This window comes from Suricata suricatta, chromosome 6 (assembly GCF_006229205.1).
Source record: "Suricata suricatta isolate VVHF042 chromosome 6, meerkat_22Aug2017_6uvM2_HiC, whole genome shotgun sequence".
Taxonomy (NCBI): domain Eukaryota; kingdom Metazoa; phylum Chordata; class Mammalia; order Carnivora; family Herpestidae; genus Suricata; species Suricata suricatta.
Window position 1 is genome coordinate 116,384,317 of NC_043705.1, and position 22,399 is coordinate 116,406,715.

The 22,399-nt window shown below is 38.3% G+C and overlaps 1 protein-coding gene across 1 annotated transcript in view; it reads left to right on the forward strand.

Moving 5' to 3' along the window:
* C6 (complement C6) overlaps window positions 1-22,399 on the forward strand; it is a 61,900-nt gene that overhangs the window by 21,971 nt on the left and 17,530 nt on the right. Inside the window, exons 6-12 of the mRNA XM_029941497.1 lie at window positions 1,351-1,551; window positions 7,717-7,957; window positions 12,500-12,622; window positions 17,982-18,148; window positions 19,520-19,745; window positions 20,666-20,837; window positions 21,026-21,137. Of these exons, the coding sequence (XP_029797357.1) occupies window positions 1,351-1,551; window positions 7,717-7,957; window positions 12,500-12,622; window positions 17,982-18,148; window positions 19,520-19,745; window positions 20,666-20,837; window positions 21,026-21,137 (1,242 nt within the window). The remainder of the gene's footprint in view (window positions 1-1,350; window positions 1,552-7,716; window positions 7,958-12,499; window positions 12,623-17,981; window positions 18,149-19,519; window positions 19,746-20,665; window positions 20,838-21,025; window positions 21,138-22,399) is intronic.

Sequence of the window (22,399 nt, forward strand, 5' to 3'; positions counted from 1 at the left end):
GATCTTTCCAAAAACACACCAATTTTTCATTCATTCCTGTAATAATTTCAAAGAACCTATTATATGTAAAATCTTGCCTTTACAGGTCAATTCAAATACTTCCTCAGGGCATGCAAGGCCCAGCCCCGGTTTCCCAGTTCAGTCTAATTTTTCAGCCCTGCACATCCATAAACCTGTTCTTCTACCAAGTTGGTATACATGGGCAGATTTTCTCTGAGCTTCTGCGCAGGATAGCTGAGTCCCCTCCCTTACATGCTAATATCTTTTCCTTTCAGCAGATACTTTTTAGTGTGTGTAAGAGCTAATTCATAAAACAGAATATTTTGTAGTCTGAATTCTTTAGAGAAGTGGTAAAGAAATGTCTGCAGCTATACTTAAATATAATTGCTAACTGAAGAGATTTGTTTGTGGGCCTTTAAAATGCTAACTTGTATGCCCTGTAGTATCTGAAAGTAACATTGAACTTTTGGCTGTTATCTTATTGTTTGCAGCTGCGTTATTTTGTCTCTCCTTCACTAATTGTACAAGCTACTTGACTGCAACATGTGTTTTGCCTCATGGTGCATTTTAATTCTGAATATTTTAAAACAAGAAATTTTTCCATTGCAAACCAGACAAGCATCTTTAATATAAAGTTCTCTTCAGTCAATTTATTTTGCAACTTTTTTTTTTAATTCATCCATCATTTCTTTTTGCCAGCACAATCTTATTAGGGATTTAACTTGTATTTGGAAAATACTCTGCTCCACTCCTACTTCAAGTCAAGTCTCATTGGCTTTTTTTCCCTGCTCTTTCCGGATCCAGTCAGTGAAGGCTTATAACCACCCACTATGCAGAACCAATCAAGTGTTTGTCCTCTGCCCCACAGACATAGCCAGTAGAGTGCTGATGCCCAACATCTAAATAAGGCTAAGTGGGTGGGGATGGAACCAAAGCAGGGAAGAACAGAATATGGGCTCCCCTTTACTAGGCCTCCGTTTTCTGGAAGACACGTTCAGTTAGATTGCAAAGAGCCTCAAATTCACAGGCAGACCGAAAATAGCCTTTGCTTCTTATCACGCTGTCAAGTCTCAGTTTAGGAGACTTTCCTTTACAAAGACTTAGGCCTCTCTGAGTTCGATTTGGAGCACATCATTTCCTTCTCTGGATTAAGTGTCTGTAATTGTTTTTCTAACTAAACTAGTGACTCCCTGAAGGCAGGAACTAATTTTTCCTTTATTTCTAGCAAAATGGGTCCTCAACAAATATTTATTGAATGCATAAAAGAATGAAGCATCATTGCCTTAGATCTTAACAAGTAGCGTTAATATTTCCCAAGTTTTGCCCCATTTCATGTGGATTTTTCTCCAGGTGCAAACTAAAGAAGATGATTTAGAAACGAGTTTCTACAAGGACTTAATTCCACTTACAAAAAATGAAAATAAACAAGCTTCAGTTCAGGGTGAACAGGGAAACATCTTTTATGTACCAATTTTTTATTCTAAGAAGAAAACTCAAAGCGTCACCCGTAATTCTGCCTTCAGACAGGCCATTCAAGCCTCCCACAAAAAGGTAATCAAAATGGTTCCCAATCTTTTTATTCTTTTATGAAAATTAACATTGAGTCCAGCAAAATCATGCAGTGAGAAGGGGAGACTTTTTGATATCAACATGGTAAGATTTCTAACACAAATTTAAATAGATTTAGTTTGTTGATGTATCTCATTTCAAAAGTTATAGGAGTGATATGTATAATGACACATGCATTTGGCTGTGTTAATGCTTGCATTCTCTTTAAGTTTTCTTTGTCTAACTGTTTTAGGTGTATTTTTTATAAACTACATGTAACAGAACTTTGTTTTCTAAACATAATCTAATAATTAGGACTTTGCTAAGGAAATTCTGCCTTCTTTGATTTAACATACTCACTGAAATACTTGATCATATTTCTTCCATCTTTAATTTTTCATATTCATTTTACTTTGCTGCTGTTTCCTATTTCTTTATTATTGCTGTCTTTGTCACATTTCTGTTTACTCCTTTTTGTCCCTTTGGTCATTTTGGAAGTCCTACTAAACTTTAAAAAATGTTTTAATGTTTATTTGTTTTTGAGAGAGAGTGCAAATGAGGGATGGGCAGAGAGAGGAAAACAGAGGATCTGAAGCAGGCTCCGCACTTACAGCAGAGAACCAGATGCAGGGCTCAAACCCATGAACTGTGAGATCATGACCTGAGCTGAAATTGGATGCTTAACCAACTAAGCCATCCAGGCATCCCTAAACTTTTTTAATTCTGCTTATGATTACCTTTCTCTAGTGAATAAGCATAATTAAGCCTGTATTTTTTTTATCACATGAAATAATAGCTATAGCCCCCAAAAGACATTTTACTTCCCCACACCTCATTCCAACTATCTCCTTGAGAACGGATCTACCTTCTGCTCCCTTACCAGTATCATTACAGGCCTCCAAAACCTCAATTTTACTGAGATAGTTCAAAACATTTGTGTTCCAAGCTATTCATTGGGAGTGTTTTGTGTTCAATTTTACATTACATATGCTCATTTGTATTTTGTCCTAACTCTTGTCTAGTCTATTTAAAGATTCCTAACATAACACTTATAAATTCCAAGTTCATATTCTGTATTTTATATTTGTGTAATACTTTATATATGTATGTGTGTGTGTATACACATTTACTCCCTAATTCCTTATATATCTAAAATGCCTACATTTTCCCTGAGAAATAAAGAAAAGGACTATCTTGGCCGAATATAGGAATCTTGAATCATTGCCTTCTTTTCTTGGATGTTATTCCACTATATTCTACTTTTCAATGTTGTACAGGAAAAATCACATGTATAACTGGTTCTTTTTCTTTTATTTTCTCTATCTGGAAATTTATAATTTTTATTGTTATTGTTTAGAATTTAGGTGGTGTCTGAGTATTAGATTTCTTTCATTAATCTTGCCAGGAACTAATAAACTTCTTTCAGTATGTAAAGATACATCTTCATCCATTAATCTTTCTTTCTCTCTTCCTTTTTCTTTTATTATTTGCATATTAAAACCCCTGAACATGTTTTCCAGCTCTTAAGTGATTTAGGGGATAGATTTCTATTAGACATTTTTAGACATTGACAAAGGTCTTTTAAAATGGTATCTGTTCCTGGGGTGCCTGGGGTGGCTCAATCAGTCAAACATCTGACTCTTGATTTCAGCTTAGGTTGTGATCTCATGGTTCATGAGTTCAAGCCCTGTGTCTGGCTGGGCACTGACAATGCTGAGTCTCCTTGGGATTCTCTGTCACCCTCTCTCTCTCTCTGCCCCTCCCCAACACATGCAGGCGCTCTCTCTCTCTCTCTCTCTCTCTCTCTCTCTCAAAATAGATAAATAAACTTTAAAAAAACTACAATAGTCTCTGTTCCTCCCAAAACCACCACACCCAGTGGTATTCGCTCTTGGCAAAGTGATGAATATGAAGACTGAGCCCTGAATCACAAAGCCTTGGGTGGTGGGCAGTGAAGAGGTATCCCCTCTGGAACAAAGGGGAACAGCAGCTGGAAGCATCCTTTAATGACTCCTCTTGCCGTGAACATAGTGCCTCTCATATATTTATGTATTCATCCATTTAAAAACTTACATAAAAATGAGATGTTATGGCACCATTTACAGATAATTTTCCTAGGCTAATTTTCTATTTTATTTTATATGTTTTTTTGAAAGACAGAGAGACAGAGAGTAGGGGAGGGGAAGAGAGAGAGGAACACACAGAATCCGAAGCAGGCTCCAGGCTTGAGCTGTCAGCACAGAGCCTGATGCAGACTTGAACTCATGAGCATTGAGATCATGACCTGAGCTGAAGTTGGCTGCTTAACCAATTAAGCCAACCAAACACCCCTTTCTTAGGTTAATTTTACTTAACTTGAAAAGAACCCTAAGAGGCAATCAGAGTAGATATTTTTAAGAACATTGTACAGATGAGTACTTTGAAGTCCAAACATTTATTCTTAACTCAAAAAATCTTTATCAAATATCTACCATGTGTCAAGTATTACCCTAAAATCCAAGAAGCTAAGTGGATCCTGTGATCTCACAGTGAGTTAATGCCCGAGTTGGGCACTGCAATCTCTTTGTCTGATTTTTTCCACTGTTCATATCCACTGCATTACACTTGAGGCTCTCTGCTTATTCATTCATTCAGTTATCCATAATTTCAGCAAAATTAATAGTAGAGCTCTGGTGATATGAACACATAAAAAAAAGGAATAAAATAGATTCCTTTTATAACATATATTGTTAGTTCACTTTAGAATGGGCTATAGGTAGCATAGTGTCCCTCAAACATACCAAATTATTATTATTATTATTCTTTTTCTTTAAGTTTTAATTTTAATTAGTTTCAAGTGTACAATATGAACAATTCCATACAACACCCAGTGCTCATCAGACAAGGGCACTCCTTAATCCCCATCCCCATCTAACCCCACTCACCTCTGGTACCACCAGTTTGTCTTTTTTAATTAAACATCTGGGTTTTTTTTTTCTTAACTTGTCTCTCTTTTTTTTCCCTCCTTTGTTCATTTATTTCATTTCTTCAATTCCATATATGAGTAAAATCATCTGGTATTTGTCTTTCTCTGACTGACTTCACTTAGCATTATACTCTTTGGCTGCATCTGTGTGATTGTAAATGGCAAGATTTCATTCTTTCTTATGGCTGACTGATGCAAATTATATTCTTAAGACAAGTTAATATCAGAATTATTAGTAAGTAAAAATATACGTCCCTTGGTCCTTCTCGTAATTTACCAATTCAGAATATCTGGGGTTGGACATGTGATTCTGGCTTTAAACTAAGTGCTCCAGCTCACTCTAATACCATATCCAGGTTTGGAAACAACTGCTTAAAAATATAGTCCAAAATGAGCAGGGAAATGGAGATGTTGAAAGAGAGAGAGAGAGATACATCAGTCTCAACACTAAGATTTGCTTCACCGAACTGGTTTATAAATGTTTCAACCATGCTCAAGAAAACTAGTAAAACCCTTACCTGTGGATAAACAGATGTTATTTGATCCCCTAAGAGTCTGCCCCAAATTGGAAATATTTTAGGCTATTCACAGAATCATCTGGAACTTTTGAAACTGCTAATATTCACCCATTTTTGACTTACAAAACTGTCAACTTCCTTGGCTTCAACTCAGTATCTTTGATTAGATCTCAACAGAATAAGGAAATCCTGGGTTAAGTAGAAAATGGTTCTGCAACCTCTTAGTCTTCAAAGAGTGGAAGCAAGGTACCACAAACTTGAAAATCAATCCACGCCCTCAAGTGGAGCTTAATGCTTATTTATTTACTTCATCAATCACAGATCTAACTAAACATTTGTTAGGGAGATAATCTGTTTCAAAGTCAAAATACCAGTTGTCTCTATAAAATTCAGTGCTTTTCTGAATTACTTTATGAAGTTGAACCCACAATAAAATGGCAATAATAAAGCAAGATCTCACAGAATGCTGATATCAATCATACATTTTTTTATATTTTTAAACATTTTTAAAAGTTTATCTATTTATTTTGAGAAAGAGAGAAAGAGAGGTAGAGAGAGAAGGAGAGAAAGAGGATCCCAAGCAGGCTCCATGTTGTCAGCACAGAGCCCAACACTGGGCTGAAACCCACAATCTGTGAGATCATGACCTGAGCCAAAAGCAAAAGTTGGGACACTTAATGACTGAGGCAGCTGTTCTGATCATACATAGTTAATAATCTATTGTCATATGATTTTTCAGCCTAAAATAGTCCCCGTTTTAGCAACCATGCATTTAATAAGTGCTTGGCTTGCTGTTGAGTTACCAAAATTTCACTTGTATGTTTATAATTTAGTTTGTAGAGCAAGCTGGGAATTTTGAATCACCCATTTCAATGCCCATATCTGCCTCAACAGGCATTTCAGATACTCTGGAAGTGAGTGCACTCCTTACTAAGAGCATAATGTCTCTCCAACTTTCAAAAGCCATTGTTCTGTGACAAAATTCAAGTATTAAACTTAAAAATAGAATCAATGGACACTGAAAACAGAAGCCCCTCAAAAGGATGAACTTCGGCAACCTTGCCTATTTCTGTGTCCACAGCATCTGAGGTATCTGAGCAATAAATGTGTTCAAAGGCAAAAAGGGAGGGTGAGGGCTGGAAAGGGGTAGGAGAAAAGGAAAGGAAAAGAGAGAGGGAGAAGAATGAATGGTGACTTTTTTTCAAGAGTTATTATTTCTTTTCTTTTGTGTTAGCAACCATTTTACGCCATAATTATAGCACACAGGAAAACAGCAATTTAATAATTTACAGCTACGATAAAGTTCTTTTGCCAAAATATGCTCCTTTCTCTGCTCTTATTACTCAAACACTACAATTTACTAAAATTGAGAGATAGATAAAGTATAACATTTTGGGGGGGGGGAGGGCGCCTGGGTGGCTCAGTCGGTTGAGCGTCCGGCTTTGGCTCAGGTCATGATCTCACGGTTAGTGGGTTTGAGCCCCGCGTCGGGTTCTGTGCTGACAGCTCAGAGCCTGGAGCCTGCTTCGGATTCTGTGTCTCCCTCTCTCTCTCTGACCCTCCTCTGCTTGTTCTATCTCTGTCTTTCAAAAATAAATTAAAAATATTTAAAAAAAATTTTTTAAGTATATCATTTTTTTTTAAAGAACAGCACACACAGATACATTCATAAAACTCAGTGTATATGTAGAACAACAATTTAATGGAATGAGATTTGGGTATAATACCAACCACCAAATCGTAAATTAACCCAACATAAAAAGAAATGGATTTAAAAAAAAAAAAAAACTCTCTAGGGGCGCCTGGGTGGCTTAGCTGAGCGCCGACTTCGGCTCAGGTCATGATCTCATGGTTCGTGGGTTAGAACCCTGCATTGGGCTCTGTGCTGACAGCTAGCTCAGAGCCTGGAGCCTGTCTTCTGATTCTGTGTCTCCCCCTCTCTCTTTGACCCTCCCCTGCTTGCACTGTTTCTCTCTGTCTTTCAAAAATAAATAAAAGACATTAAAAAAATTTTTTAACCCTCTAACAAATATTTCTGTTTATGGGTAGAAAAGAGAGAATATAAATAATTTTGTTTAATCTTAACCCTGAGTAATTTTGAATTACTGCATCTTAGAGTTGAAAGGGGTGCAGTATGTCCCCTGGTAGATAGCCATCATCTATGCCCCAGGTGACATTTCACAGACAACTGGGGCTTAGAAAAGGCAAATGCCAGTTAGTGACAAAGCTGTGACTTGAATCTCAGTTATGTAGCTTCCAATTAAAAAATGTAAGCAATCCTTTTTCAACATGTTGCATCAGCATATCTTTCTAAATAAAAACTCAGTAGGGACACAGCCACAATTGACAATCAAGAATGAATGATTTATTCTTCTGATAATTGATTAATCTCTTTTTGGTAGAGATGCCTACCAAACCTATGCCTCAGTCAGAGTTTACATGACTGAGATCATCTTATCTGTTCACCCTTTGGACATTGCAGGGAAAAGCCATGGAAAATAAAATGAAAATTATGATTCTGTGTGTGAGATCCCATCATAGAGAGTTAAAGTTATCATGCTATGGTTGGAAGGCAGCTAGTGATAAATAGATGACATTGAAATGCTTGACACTTCAAGCTTTTATTACCTTGTCTTCTTGTCTTTCTTTTTTTCTTTGTTTCCTCTTTTCTTCTCTTCCATTTAGGATTCTAGTTTTATTAGGATCCATAAAGTGATAAAAGTCTCAAACTTCACAACAAAAACTAAAGATCTGCAGCTTTCTGATGTCTTTTTGAAAGCACTTAACCACCTGCCTCTAGAATACAACTTTGCTTTGTATGGTCGGATATTTGATGACTTCGGGACTCACTATTTCACGTCTGGCTCCCTGGGTGGCATATACGACCTCCTCTACCAGTTTAGCACCGAGGAACTCAAGAACTCAGGTAGGCCTTATGCAGCCCTCCTTTTTCTTTAAACCTGATTCAACGGCATGCTATTCATTTTTCTCTTACTCTATGAATTCTTCTTTATTAACTTTTAGTCTCCACTCTATTTCCAAAGTGATAGGAAGAACAACCAAAGGGTACACACTCAAGTAAATATAAATATAAAATTAGGACCAAAAGAAGAATGAAAAACTATACTCAATCTCTCTGAGTTTCCTGACATCTGGGAACATTATAAGCTACACAGTAGTGATAACCTAAAAGAGAGATGCATGCTATTATCCCCCCAAAAAATGAGATTTATCTTGGAACTAAACTCCAAAAGATAACTTACTTATGGCATTTTTATAGGAAATAATAATTGTATAGAACAATAATTATAGTAATTTGATAACAGTCTTTTTCTTTTAATAATTTTCTAAGTAAAAAACCAAGGGCATTAAAATAAAAGAACAATTAAGAACTTAACAAGGCACTAAATTAATGTGGGCTGGATAAGCACTTACTGCTGATAGACTTGAAACCAGATGAGAAGCACTTATTTTGAAGAAAGTTGGCAATTTTTCATTTGGGATTTAATTGAGGATATTTTTCTGCTTATGTAAAATAACAATGAAAACCTTGGTTTACAGATAAATCTTGGTTTCTTAAGTATAACATTAATTTACCACTATTTATTATAGGTTAAGCACCATTGGATAAATTCGTTTTCAGACTCCTTTGTGAAATGACACAGAGCCCTTGTGAAGAGTATATCATGTGTCTTTTGGGAACATGGTTAGGAAACTGTAACCAGAACTCAACTGACCAAGTACCCCATATAAATAAGAATTCTTGATCCTGTAACTTTTATACAGAGGAAATCAGGAATTTATTTAAAAAGACATCAGGCAGACTCTGGGGTCAATAAAATGTCAACCCTTTATTCTTATACCTCATGATGGCAAATATGAGTGTTTAATGTGGCTGCCCTGAGTTATTCCAATCTTTAAGTGACCAGATAGCCCTGGTGATCTGCTTCCTAAGAGATAAGAAGGGATGAAAGTCTTTGAGAAGGACTTTCAGTAGGAGGATCTAAAAAAATTATTGCCTGACAGAGTTACTGAAATCCAAATGACTTATGCTGCGATAGGTTTTTTACGTTGCCTGACCCTTATGTTTCATTTCAGTTATCCTTTCCACAAGAGTGATGTTTGTACAATGAATTTGATATCTTCTCCCACAAGAACACCAACATTAATGCTGAGCAAAAGTGGTTGGGGAAAATCTCTGGCCCATGATTGGTTTCATCTCACTCCTGGGATGAATTATTCTGGTCACTTGCTGCTATAGCCCAGAGATAATTTCTTATTTGATCAGCTACACTTATCATGAATTCAAAGCAAAGCCTCTAAAGGCTTAGAGATCAGATCAGTTGAAGAACTATATGAATCTTTAATCAGCTACCCAACATTTTTATAGTTAAAGATCCCTGACCAAAATGAAGTGATGAGCTATACTTTCCTACTGAATCATTCTCACCTTCCATGTCTTTCTCTATAAGTAGAGGTAGAGACTAACAAACAGATACACATAATAAGGGAAAGAAAGGGAGTTTGAGACATAATAGGAAACTGGAAATATATGACCATATATACCTACATACTCATATGCAAACTATATATATATATATATACACATATATATGACATATATAGTATTTATAGTGTATATATATGTATATTCAATTAAATATAATTCTATATTCTTATATGTAATATATATTCTTATATTCAGTAAGTGTATATATAAGTAATATATACATATTATTTATACACACACACACACACACACACACATATATATATATATATATATACATTTCTCTGAGTCACAAAATAATACTGGTGCATAGTTTTAATTGTGACTAAAATGAAGCGTGCCCTGACAAAAACAAATCTCAATAAAATGAAATTCCCTGGTGAGTATGCTTACCTGTTTTTGCCTGCTCTCTAAAAGAATATATATTCTGGCCTCCTCCTCTCTTTTTCCATTTCTTCTCCCTTTACTTAGCCATAACATGAAACTAGTGTATAGGCTTGGTTTTTATTTGCTTTATTCAGTAAGAATTGTATCCCTTGTCATTAATTTCAAAAACTTGTCAATTTCAAAAAAAAAAAGAAATGACCTGAATATTTCATAGTACCTTCTCTCCCTGAAGAAGAGTAAAATAAAATTAAATTGCTTTTTATTTGCATCCTTCATTTATTCCTCTATTGTTCAATGTCCCATAGTCAATTTAAAACCTTGAAGAAAAGCTGACATTGCTCCAGTGTGCTAGGTGAAAAATATTTCAGAACTACAGTAAAAACAGTAAACAAAATATCATAATATGCAAGATGGTAATTTTAAACTCCTTTTGTTGGGAAGTCATTTCCTACTCTGAACCGGGAGAACAATTACTGGCCCCACCATTTACCCGTATGACATTTTCAACTAACACTGTTGACCTTTGCCCAGAAGAGCTGAGGACATTTCGGAAATACTTGTCGCTATGCTACATCAGAGGGACACTTGGGTTTGAGAGGTCAAGTGCAGTAGCATCCAGCAATTTGATAGAGGTCAGGCAGCAAGCTACAGGTCATACGGGGGAAGCAAGGCTTATACAGAAATTCATTGATAAAGCCCTCATATTCTAATCACTGCATGAGCAACGAATGCCATAGGTCATAAGAAGGATTCACCATTTAAAGATTCTTCGTTAGCCCTCAGAAAATGAAGTTTACTAAGTTGATAATTAATTACATTATAGTTAATGAATTGGACACATAAAATTCAATTTTCATTTATACATAATAAAAACCTAATGAAAAAATTCATTAGGAGCATAGCATAGATGCTTTAAATTCCTCACATGGCCTAAGCATCTGACTGATCTACCTGTTAGAATACTACCCAGAGAAAAGGACTCACGTTTATTCAGCCTGACCAAAAAAGAAAAACAGACTTTTTTGTTTGTTCTTGTTAGAGTTAAAGATGCAAGGTAAACATTAGGACTTAAAACTAAGAATTTTTCACTGCCAACTTACAATGCATCTCTTGAAGAGAATCAATGTTTCCTCTTTCTTAAGAGTCAAACTATCGAAAAAACTATGAAGTAGGCAGACCCCATTTCCTTCTACTTGGCCTCATTTCTCAGTCATCTGCGCCTTTAGGATTCAGTTTCAGCATCACGCCTAAACTGTGCTTCAAAAACCATTCCTCTGCCGATTATACTCTACAACCTTGACCATCAGTATTTGATGAACTACTTTGCTTTAAGGTTCTTAAGAGCTGATCCTAACAGTTGTATCTCTTGTGTGTTCGTGTTCTGTGAGGCAATTTTTAACTAAACATCAAAAAACCTGAATTCTTGTGTCAGCTATACTTCAGTTGAAATAAATTACATTAAAAACAAAACCCAAAATCTGGATTCTAATTGTGGTATTTCAGGTGGCAGGCCAGGAGGCTTAGAAAGCTCTTAAGAAAGAGGAAACATTGATTCTCTTCAAATTACCTCAGATGGGCAGCATCAGCTCAGTCTACAAATAGCCAGACCTGTTCCCTTGCACGTGTCCCACTTAATCCCTGACATAGCATAGACCTTGAAGCCTTTGAGAACACAGGAAAGAACTGTGGTGGGAAAGAGTGACTCAGAAGCCAAAATCTTCAAGAAATGATGCTTGCAAGTTTGGTAAAAGACAAGAACAAAGAGGACTAAAGGCATGAAAACTGACCAGCCCGAGCCTCCAAGCATCACGGTTTTGACAAGACTTTGAAATCTGCACAGTCATCCTATGGCGGCACTGAGAAGCTAGGAAGGTATCAACCCCCACTCCCCGGGGCTGGGAATGAGGCAGCATCCACCCCCTTGGGGACAACAGGAGAAACAGTGAGTACAGGCTGGAATGATGATGACAAGAGACATAAGAGTCAGTGAGGACACTGAGAAGAATTCATAGGTTAGGAAGTCAGAGTCTCTGTGAGCAAACAAAAAGGTTTTGGAGGTACAGGTGGAGTGAATGGCTGACTCGGGGAGACAAGCATGAGAATGAGTGTTCAGGGAAGGAGAGATGACAAAAAAGATTTCCATTTTAGATGATACTAGGGCAAAAAAGTGAGGTTGGACTCAAGCCTCACAGAAACAGCTGTGGCCCAGAAAGAAGGCCTGACCAAGGCACCACACAGAATATGTGTTCATCTCTTGACCTGCAGGACTATACAGTGGCTGTGGACAGTGGGACAGGCAACCTTCGAGGCTCATTGTGCATAGACAACAGGGAGAGGCCAACATGATCCCATGGGATGGGCCACAAACACCTTATATGTGCTTCTTAGGGCCAGGGTTGAAGGAAGAGACTGCAGGGACTCACAAATATTTCCTCTGTTCAAGATCATCCCAGGGCCTATAAAGGACTGAATCTGGACGTGAAGCCTGTGAATTATTCAAGCTTATAGAAATCGGAGGAGAATTCTCAGTGATGCCTTCTCACGATGTTTTGTTTGTACTCCATTTCCTAGGTTTAACGGAGGAAGAAATCCAAAACTGTGTTCGGACTGAAACAAAGAAACGCATCTTAGGTTTTAAGAGAACAAAAGTGGAACATCGGTGCACCATGAACAAGATGTCAGAGAAATACGAAGGTAAGAGCTCTCTCTCTTAGCTGTTAACGCAGCGTGTCCTGAGGCTACATGGAATGGAGAACCATGCTGCACATTGACAGCGCTATTTATTTACGTCTATTTATTGAGGGGGAAAGAGAGAGAGAGAGAGAGAGAGAGAATGAACAAGGGAGAGGCAAAGAGAGGGAGAGACCCCCAAGCAGGCTCCATGCTGTCAACACAGAGCCCAATGTAAGACTCGTTCCCAAGAACTGTGAGATCATGACCTGAGCTGAAATTAAGTGTCGGCCACTTAACTGACTGAACCACCCAGATGCCCCTTGCCTGTGCAAATATTTTTAACTTTTACTTATTTCATTTATCTGCCTTAAAGCCCTCTGTGTGGTAAGGGGAGGATGCAATTAAAATATCATGAGCACTACTTAAAAAGGAAATAGTTAAAAGTTTTCTTGATCTTATACTTAGGTTGTTAACTTTAACATTTATTGATTCTTCCCATGGGCCGAACCCAGTATTAGACATTGTGATGTAAAGATGGGTGTCAACCAGCCATTCCTATCAAGGAGCTTACAAAATAACTTTACAAATTAACAACTTTTAAAAATACAGAATGATAAGGGTCTAAGAGAGGTATGTAAGTAAGGCTCCACAATCCTGGCCAGAAACCTGAGTGTTGTCCTTAATTTCTCCCTCTTTCTGGCCTCCACTTCCAATAAGTAATCACTCTACATCCTTAAGATTTTTCCCATTCACCTCCATCCACTCATTATTTTTAACTGGATTTCCACAGAAACCTCCCAACTGGTCCCCCTCCCTCTACTGTTGCCTTCCACCAATCTATTCTACACATTTCTTGTAACATTGTTCCAAGGCAAATCTTACCATGAAACTCTCATGCCTTAATCGTGGTTTCATATAGCCTTAAAGATAAATTCCAGCCCCCTCTCTTTCTGCCTAGCTGAACTAGATATTCTCCTAAACAAGTCATGCTCTCTCTTGTGCCTTGCTGTTATTTAGAACTCCATCCTCTCTGTAAAGTTCTCTTGTTCTCTGACTTGGTCTGACTGAATTCTACTCATTCTGCTAAGAACAAAGGGAAGCAAAATCATAGAAACTCCCAAAATATGAAGCTTATATTCTCTGGTGGAGATAGACAAGGAACAAATAAAAATCAAATATTTACTATAATAATAAATAGGTTGTTTAGAATATCAGAGCATAGCAATGGTCTACACTACATGCCCGTGGTCAGAATGAACAAAATGAGAAGGGGTGATTTGACAACCAGGCATTCATATTATAACAAAAAAATAAATAAAATGAAGGAAAAAGAGAGTATGCAAAACAAATAAATAGCCTAGCAATATAAATCAAAGAATGGATATAGAGTCTGTACCAGTTTCTCATGCAATAAAATAACCTAATAAGAATGTGAATTCAACAAATCAAGTGGTCAGAGCCAGAAAGATTGTAAGAATTCGTTGAAAAGACAGATCTCAAAGCTAAAGTATGAAAACAAACAAACATTGATAAATATTACCATGATAGTTATAAGTAAATTAGACATTGCAGGACAAAATATAATTGTCTGAAAATAAAGTCATAAAACTTAATCACATATAGGAAAGATTTAAAATAATTCATAATATATACAGAGAAAATGTAGATATTAACAATTATTAAGGAAAATCTAATGGAAATGGAAGGACATATATAATTTAATCAGTGGAATTCATGTTCCTGAAATAGAGATCCCATGAAATTAAACAAAAAAACTGTTAAAAAAAAAAAAAACCTATAAACAAGCATATCCCTGAAGTAAAGGAAGAAATTTGTTTTGATTATATGAATCAGAAAAACTTTAAATATACAATTTCAAGACAAATTCTAGTTAATTTACTAATATCCAAGATTTTAAAAATGAATTCTTCAAGTATCTTGGCTGAAAGAACAAGTCTCCCACAGAACAACAAAAACAACAAAGAGAAGTCTGGCCTCAGACTTCTCCATAGCTAAGTTCAATGCTATGAAATAATAACGTCCACAAATTTCTGAGAGAGGGAAAAAAATAATTTCTTATATAAAGATAACAGGAAGACATCTCAAAACATGAGAACTCTACTCATTCTTGAGTACTTGCTAAAAAAAAAAAAAGAAGGCTTAATTTTAAAATCCATCCAACAAAAAATGAGAAAATGTCAAAGATGTGCCCACAGTTTTCAGCTTGTAGGAATAAGGTGAAGACACTGCAAAATCAGAGACTATTCCAATGGGCTCCAAACTGGCTTATCAATTATCCATCGCAATCCAGGGGACACATTGCTAATATACCTGAATTGTGTCCACTCCCCAACTCAAAATGAAACGTTTCTAGAGAATGCAGTCATTTGTAAACCTATAGAATGAAGCCCAGTCCACTGGCTTTACATCCAGATCCTCTGTTTTGCTGCTCTCCCCCTACCTTAAGTGGATGTTCATATGCACTGTCTCCAGAACACAGCACATGTGCCCCTCATTCCAGGTCTTTGTCACTGTGCTGGGAGCACATTGCCCCTTACCATGTCTTAGCTTTTCCTCAAAGTCCTTTCACCTACCCCCACCCCCCAATTGCCTAAGATCACAGAATTCTGACACTTCCCTGAAAACAAGAATCATTCATTGCTGGACCACACGGTGATACTCAAGAACTGTTTCATTGGTCTTTTTGTTTACCTTTCTTTCCCTTTCTTACCCTCCCTTCTTACCTCCTTTCCTTCCATCTCTCCTTTCTTCCATTCCCCCTTCTCTTCCTTCCTTTGTTTATTTCTCTATACTTCTACTAGTATTTTTTTTAAGATTTATTTATTTTTGAGAGACAGAGAGAGACAGATCATGAGCAGGGGAGAGGCAGAGAGAGAGGGAGACACAGAATCTGAAGCAGGCTCCAGGCTCTGAGCTAGCTGTCAGCACAGAGCCTGATGCAGGGCTTGAACCCACGAACTGTGAGATCATGACCTGAGCCGAAGTTGGATGCTCAACCAACTGAGCCACCCAGGCGCCCCTCTACTAGTATTTTTATGTACCTATTTTGTCTCATCCTAGAGAATGTAAGTCCTTCAAATACAAAAGGCATATTTTGCATTCTTCTCAGGCTTTAGTATCTGGCATATAGCAGATTCCCTGCAAAGGTGTGTTGATCGTGATGACAATTTGCCTAAAATCAAAGCACATTTGAGAATAAGGCACGTACAGGGCCTGGGTGGCTCAGACATTAAGCATCTGACTTCAGCTCAGGTCATGATCTCATGGTTCGTGAGTTTGAGCGCCACATAGGGCTTTGTGCTGAAGGCTAAGAGCCTGGAGCCTGCTTCAGATTCTGTTTCCCTCTCTCTCTGCCTATTCCCCACTCATGCTCTCAAAAAGGAATAAATGTTAAAAATTTAAGAAGAAAGAAATATCTGTTCTTCCTTCTACTAATTGCTTTGCTTATGTTTGCAAGATTAGTATCATCTTCAATCTGCATTTTCTTCCTGGAATCCTTTAAAAAAATTTTAATGTTCATTTATTTTTGAAGAAGAGAGAGACAGAGTATGAGCAGGGGAGGGACAGAGAGAGACAGGGAAACACAGAATCTGAGGCAGGCTCCAGGCTCTGAGCTGTCAGGACACAGCCCAGCAGGGGGCTCAAACTCAGGAACCATGAAATCTTGACCTGAGCCGAAGTCAGAGACTTAACTGACTGAGTCATCCAGGTGCCCCTCTTCCTGGAATCTTTTTAAACCACTCTTTACTTGGAAGAGTTAGTTCTGTTCAAACTAGTTAATGGAGTAATAAATAGCCTTAATGCTCACTCCTTCAGGATCCTATGTTTATCATATTTAACACTTACTACTGTCAGTCCATTCATGAAATACATAGCCTCAATCCAAATGTGAACTAGCTTGTCAGAGCTACTGTCACTCCCTATATGATAAAATGGCAGATACTAGTTTCTCTCTATTTTTATATGAAAAATAAATACAAAAACCTCTAAAATGTTCTTCTTATACCCCTGTGTTATCTTATGCAAATTTTGGAAAGGATCATACCATTGTTCTGATCATTCTAGACTTTTTTTAAGTTTATTTATTTATTTTGAGAAAGGCAGAGACAGTGCAAGTGGGGGAGGGACATAGAGAGAGAATCTCAAGCAGGCTCTGTGCGCTGCCAGTGCAGAGCCCGATGTGGAGGTTGAACCTAAGAAGCCAAAAGATCATGACCTGAGCTGAAATCAAGAGTCAGATGTTTAACTGACTGCACCACCCAGGCACCCCTAGACTTTCTAGCAGTGGAAGCATAGCTAATCCTTACTGGTATTTCACAAGAGACACCAAACTAATGCCATTAACTCTCACTCATATGACTAGCCTCCTTTTCATTTGCTTTTATTTCTCCCTACAATTTCCTATTCCTCAGTTCCTACCCATATTAGTTAAAGTCCCCATTAGTTCACAGGAATTGTTCTTGAAAATTTGTGTAAAAGATCTGTGTTGTGTACAGTAAACGTCATTGCTTCTAAAGAAACACGGTGTCAACTCTTAATTTGAGGTTTAACTTTTTCTTTCTCTGGTTAGTTGTGCTTTTGCACCTGTCTCTAAGCTTAAAATCATTCTATCAACTTTTACTATAATTGGAAGTCTCCAGCCTGGTAGTCAACTGATTGGATATCAGAAACCATGTGATTTATGTTATTCTGAAGGCCCAAGACATACGCCTATATAAGTCAAAAGTGGGAGGTTTGGCATCAAAGAGCTGGGAGCAGAGTAGTCCTGACCTGGACAGGTTATTATCTCAGCTTCCCACCCCGCCCCACTCCCCGTAACTCCGGCTAAATTGCTTCTAGCTTCAATGTTCATGTTTATAATAATCCCAACTTCTCAACATTGTTGTGAGAATTACTTAAGACAATAAGTGCAAAGTACCAGCAATATACAAGTTGCTTCATAAATGGTAACTAGTAACATTGTTATCATTTCTATTATTAAACTACTGGTAGGGCTGAGGATTGTTCTCTTGCTTTTCACTACCTTTTTTTTTTTTTAAGTTTATTTATTTACTTTGAGAGAGAAAGAGGGAAACAGAGAGAGTGTGAGCAGGGGAGGGGCAGAAAGGGAGAGAGAGAATCTCAAGCAGACTCCGCCTGGAGCCTGACACAGAGCTGGAACTCACAAGTGAGACCATGACCTGAGCCAAAACCAAGAGTTGAACGCTTAACTGACAGCCACCCAAGGTGCCCTTTCACTAACTTATTTAATGGAACTGCATGACTTCCAACTACTTCTGCTCCTGTACAAATAGGCATTTCTTTAAAATTTGAATCTGCAGTAAAATTAAATGAGTGATTTTCTCGAAACACCTTGCAGGCTCGGTTTTGCAGGGAACAGAGAAATCCATCTCTTTGGTTCGAGGTGGGAGAAGTGAGTACGCAGCCAGGTTGGCATGGGAACGAGGGAACTCTAGTCCTGACGAGAAGGTATTTGCTGAGTGGTTAGAATCCGTGAAGGAAAATCCCGTTGTGATTGACTTTGAGGTAAGAGTAAAAAACGTCATGGGTAAGAAAGCGGGAGTAATTCTCTAGCAGCCCAGATCGTGCACCACACACACAGATGATAAAGGAAACATTTTCTTTAGTATATGTTCTCAATGTACTTTTTTTTAAATGTCAGAGTACACGTTGATTGTTTTTGCTTTTTGAAATGAGCATTCTCCGGTACAGTATTTAGAATTCCGAGCATATAGCAAATACCAGGAAGGGGAATTTAGCTAATACAACCGTTCAAACTTGCCGTAAGTATTCATGCATACTCCCCATGTGTACAATATATCTGATTTGTGTCCCTTTCTTGCATCTTTTTATTCAGTGAGCACTCCTAAATCTTTATTTATAGCTCTGGGATAAATGGGATCTTAGATCCACTTGGCTTTCTGTTTCTATCACCATGGATTACAATTACCTGTCCTGTATTTGTCGTGATTACATGAAAAGATGACTTTAATTATTTAGAGAATACTTTGCCCACATATCAGTCCCATGCAACTTAGTACCAGTTTTAACTAAGACATAAGCCCATTTTTTAAGGCCCTCAAAGAAGTCGTTCTGCTTATTTCATTTAAATGAAGATAAAGGAATTCAATCTTATGCATTCACCTGCAACATGAAGATATTTGAGCTCTACAGGCTGTGGTGGGAAAGTGAGATCTGGCTGCCCAGCTGGGCAGCTGTGAGTCATACACTGTACAAGATAGTCATTCCTTTGAGGTTTTAAAATGTTAATAAAATGAGCCCTGATTTTGTGTCAGCTCCACTATTTGTGACTGTAATTCTTCCATTCATCCTACCGGCGAGTTCATTTCTCCTGCTCCATATTTTTTCATCTGGTTCTGCCAAGAGCCAATCCTGGGAAACAAGAACACAGAAAGCCTCTCCTCACCCCCTCTGGACATTTCTGCTTGAATCAAACCTAATGAGGTTTCAGCAGAGCATTCATGGGCCACCCAACCCTCAGTCACCTCTCTCAGAACCTTGATGCACGCAATTGGTGCTTACTAAATAATGTGATGTAAGTCCAAGGAGGTGACACTGCCTGGAGGCTTCCTTCATAATCAGATTGCAGGGAAAGTAAGCTCCAGGGACATCGCCTTAGGGACCAGAGAAGTTGGCCAATCTTGCAGATAGCTGCTCTACCCGCTATGCAAGGGAAAGCAAAGGAGCTCCCTAGCCTCACAGAGAGGGTTTTTCTCCCCTGATTAAACAGGCAGATGTGCTATGTTCTACAATAATCCCTTTGAAGTGTAGGATTTTCCATACCTCTCCTCTCAGTCCATGAGAATTGAGCCGGGATGGCAACTTATGCCAAAAGGAGGTGGTGCACTGGGCCTCCTCTCTACCATCTGCCCTTAGCTTGCTCCCATCACCGACCTGGTGAGAAACATCCCCTGTGCGGTGACAAGACGGAACAACCTCAGGAAAGCTTTTCGAGAATATGCAGCCAAGTTTGACCCTTGCCAGTGTGCTCCGTGCCCTAATAACGGCCGCCCCACACTCTCGGGGACCGAATGTCTGTGTGTGTGCCAGAGCGGCACGTACGGAGACAACTGTGAGCGGCGCTCCCCGGATTATAAATCCAGTGAGTATCGGATAATGTCCGGGGGGTGGGGGGGGGTGGCTTTCTCCTCCAAAAGGATTCTAGGTTAGTCAAATACGACAAAATGTCTATTACCAGCTTCCACCATATCCAACTCACAAGGAAGATAACTTTGTAAAAAGCTAGACTCTTAGACTCTAAAGTCAAACAGCCCAGGGTGAGTGCATCTTTGGCTGTAAGCTACCAGCTGTGCTGCCTTGGAAAAGTCCCCTAATCCTTCTAATCCCCAATCCCTTCATCCGTTAAATGGGGACAATGCCAGCGTGTCCCTGAAGATTTTATACATATACATATACTTACATGCATATATTTATATTTATGTTTATATATTGCAGCACACTGCCCATAACATAAAATAAAATAATAAACCATACTGTTAAATAAAATATGCGATAGATACTGTGGTTATAGCAGTAGAATGTTATAACGTAGAATGACAATGGCTTTGTAATAAGAGATAAATTAAGCCAACAACCAAAGTTTTCATACAGAACTAAGCAATGTTCATGGCTATCTCTAATCCTCCTTAGCAAGGGGATGTGTTGTAGGGGTGAGAATATATTCTATGGCCTTTAAAAAAGTACTTTGATGTATGTTCTATTCAGAAGAAGTTCATATGTATACATAGACATATGCATATACGTATGTGTGTGATTCGGTGCTGATAGTTGATAATGATTCATCATTGTTGCCATTTCATTCAGGCTGAGGGAACAGGAAAGGGAAATCAGGCAAGGTGTCAGGCCCTCTCAAAGTTGATTTCCTTTCACCCTCACGGTAACCCTGTGATATTCCTCTAAGATTCACACAGCTAAAAACTGAGGAGAGCGAGTTGGCCTGGCTTCACAGCCTGGGTCCTGTCAGCCTCACCGGGATGGGTGGGTGGGCCTCCTGTGTTCCAGACGCGGTGGATGGGAACTGGAGCTGCTGGTCTCCCTGGAGCACGTGCGATGCTACTTATAGGAGATCGAGAACCCGACAATGCAACAACCCTGCCCCCCAGCACGGAGGGAAACCCTGCGAGGGGGAAGGGCGGCAGGAGGAACACTGCACGTTTTCCATCATGGAGAACACGTAAGGCGGGGTGCCGGGGAAGGCTGGTTTTCCTACTGCTAAGTAAAGAAATAAGCGCAGTTTTACCTATCCCAATCCGGAGGTATTCGTGGATCTGGTGTACCCATTTCTCGCTAATGTTTACCCTCTTTATAAATATGCATATACATTCACATGTGCAGGCACACATATTTATTTTTCCCTTTCAGTGGACAGCCATGTATCAGCGATGGTGAAGAAGTGAGAGAAGTAGACCTCCCTGAGACTGAATCTGATTCTGGGTGTCCTCAGCCCATTCCTCCAGAGAATGGATTTATCCGAGTAAGCATCTGACCTCCATTTCAAGTTCGGAGTTCAAAAAATAGATCTTAAAGGGCTCTGTGTGGCTCTGTTCGTGAAACAACGGATTTGATTTTGGCTCAGGTCATGATCTCATGGTTCTTGAGTTTGAGCCTCGAATTGGGCTCTCCCCCTCTCAGCGCAGAGTCCTTTTTGGATCCTCTGTCTCTCTCTCTCTCTCTCTATGCCCCTCTCTGACTTGCACTCTCTTTCTATCTCAAAAAAAAAACCATTTTTTAAAATTCCAAAAAATAGAACTTTAAAAGTATGTGTTTTCTTTTATTTAAGGTTATTGTGCTCTTAATTTAATCATCTTCTGTTGACTTTAAAATGAATACTTATAAACACTCTATCACTCTTCTGTCTTGAATTCCCTGGAGAGGTCTTCATACCTGGTTGTTAGACTGAAGGACAGCAGGTTCCTAGGCACTACTAATTCCCAAACTAATGGTCCACTTAGGTGAATGGAGAGTGGACCTTGATCACAGTATAGGTTTGGATGACTTGTAAGAATCTACAACTAAGATCTGATTGTTTATTTCTGAGTCTGAGCAGAGTAATCCCCTACCTAAGACATGTTTTCAGAGAGACAAACTAGTCACAGGAGATATGGAGTCTATAATGCTTTAGGTTAGAAACCTGTAGAATTCTTAAGCAGTCAATACAGTCTTCATGCCTTTTAATTTTATCTTTATTCATTGAGCCACAAAGTTCATATGATTCAAAAAACTAAATATTATATATTTTTCAGATATGTCTGTGTCTTTAGATATAAATTAGAGGCATGTAATATTTAAAATTGATCACAGAAGGCATGTTCCCTAATTAATTTTGACTTTTTAAAAAGGTTGTAACTTTCTTCAACTCAGTGAAGCCTTTAAATTAATTTTTTCTAACTGAATCATATTTATGATCAAAGATCAATAACCCCCAATTCTCCAATGACAGCAAATAAATATCCATGGAGTATAGTCTGGGCTAATGTACCTTCAATGTTCATTTGTCTTCTGCGTAAAGATTTTAAGTGGAGGAAATATTTTGGAGTGAGGTAATGTCAATTAGTCTTTAGAAAAGAGATTCTCAAACTCTACAGTGCACTGGAGGAGCACTGTTGTCAAAACACAGGTTGCTGGGTCTCCTTCCTAGAGTTTCTGATTCAATAGATCTTGAGCAGGACCCAAAACTGCCATGAGTTCCCAGGAAATTCTGATGCTGCTGGTTCCAGAACCACATTGTGGGAATGA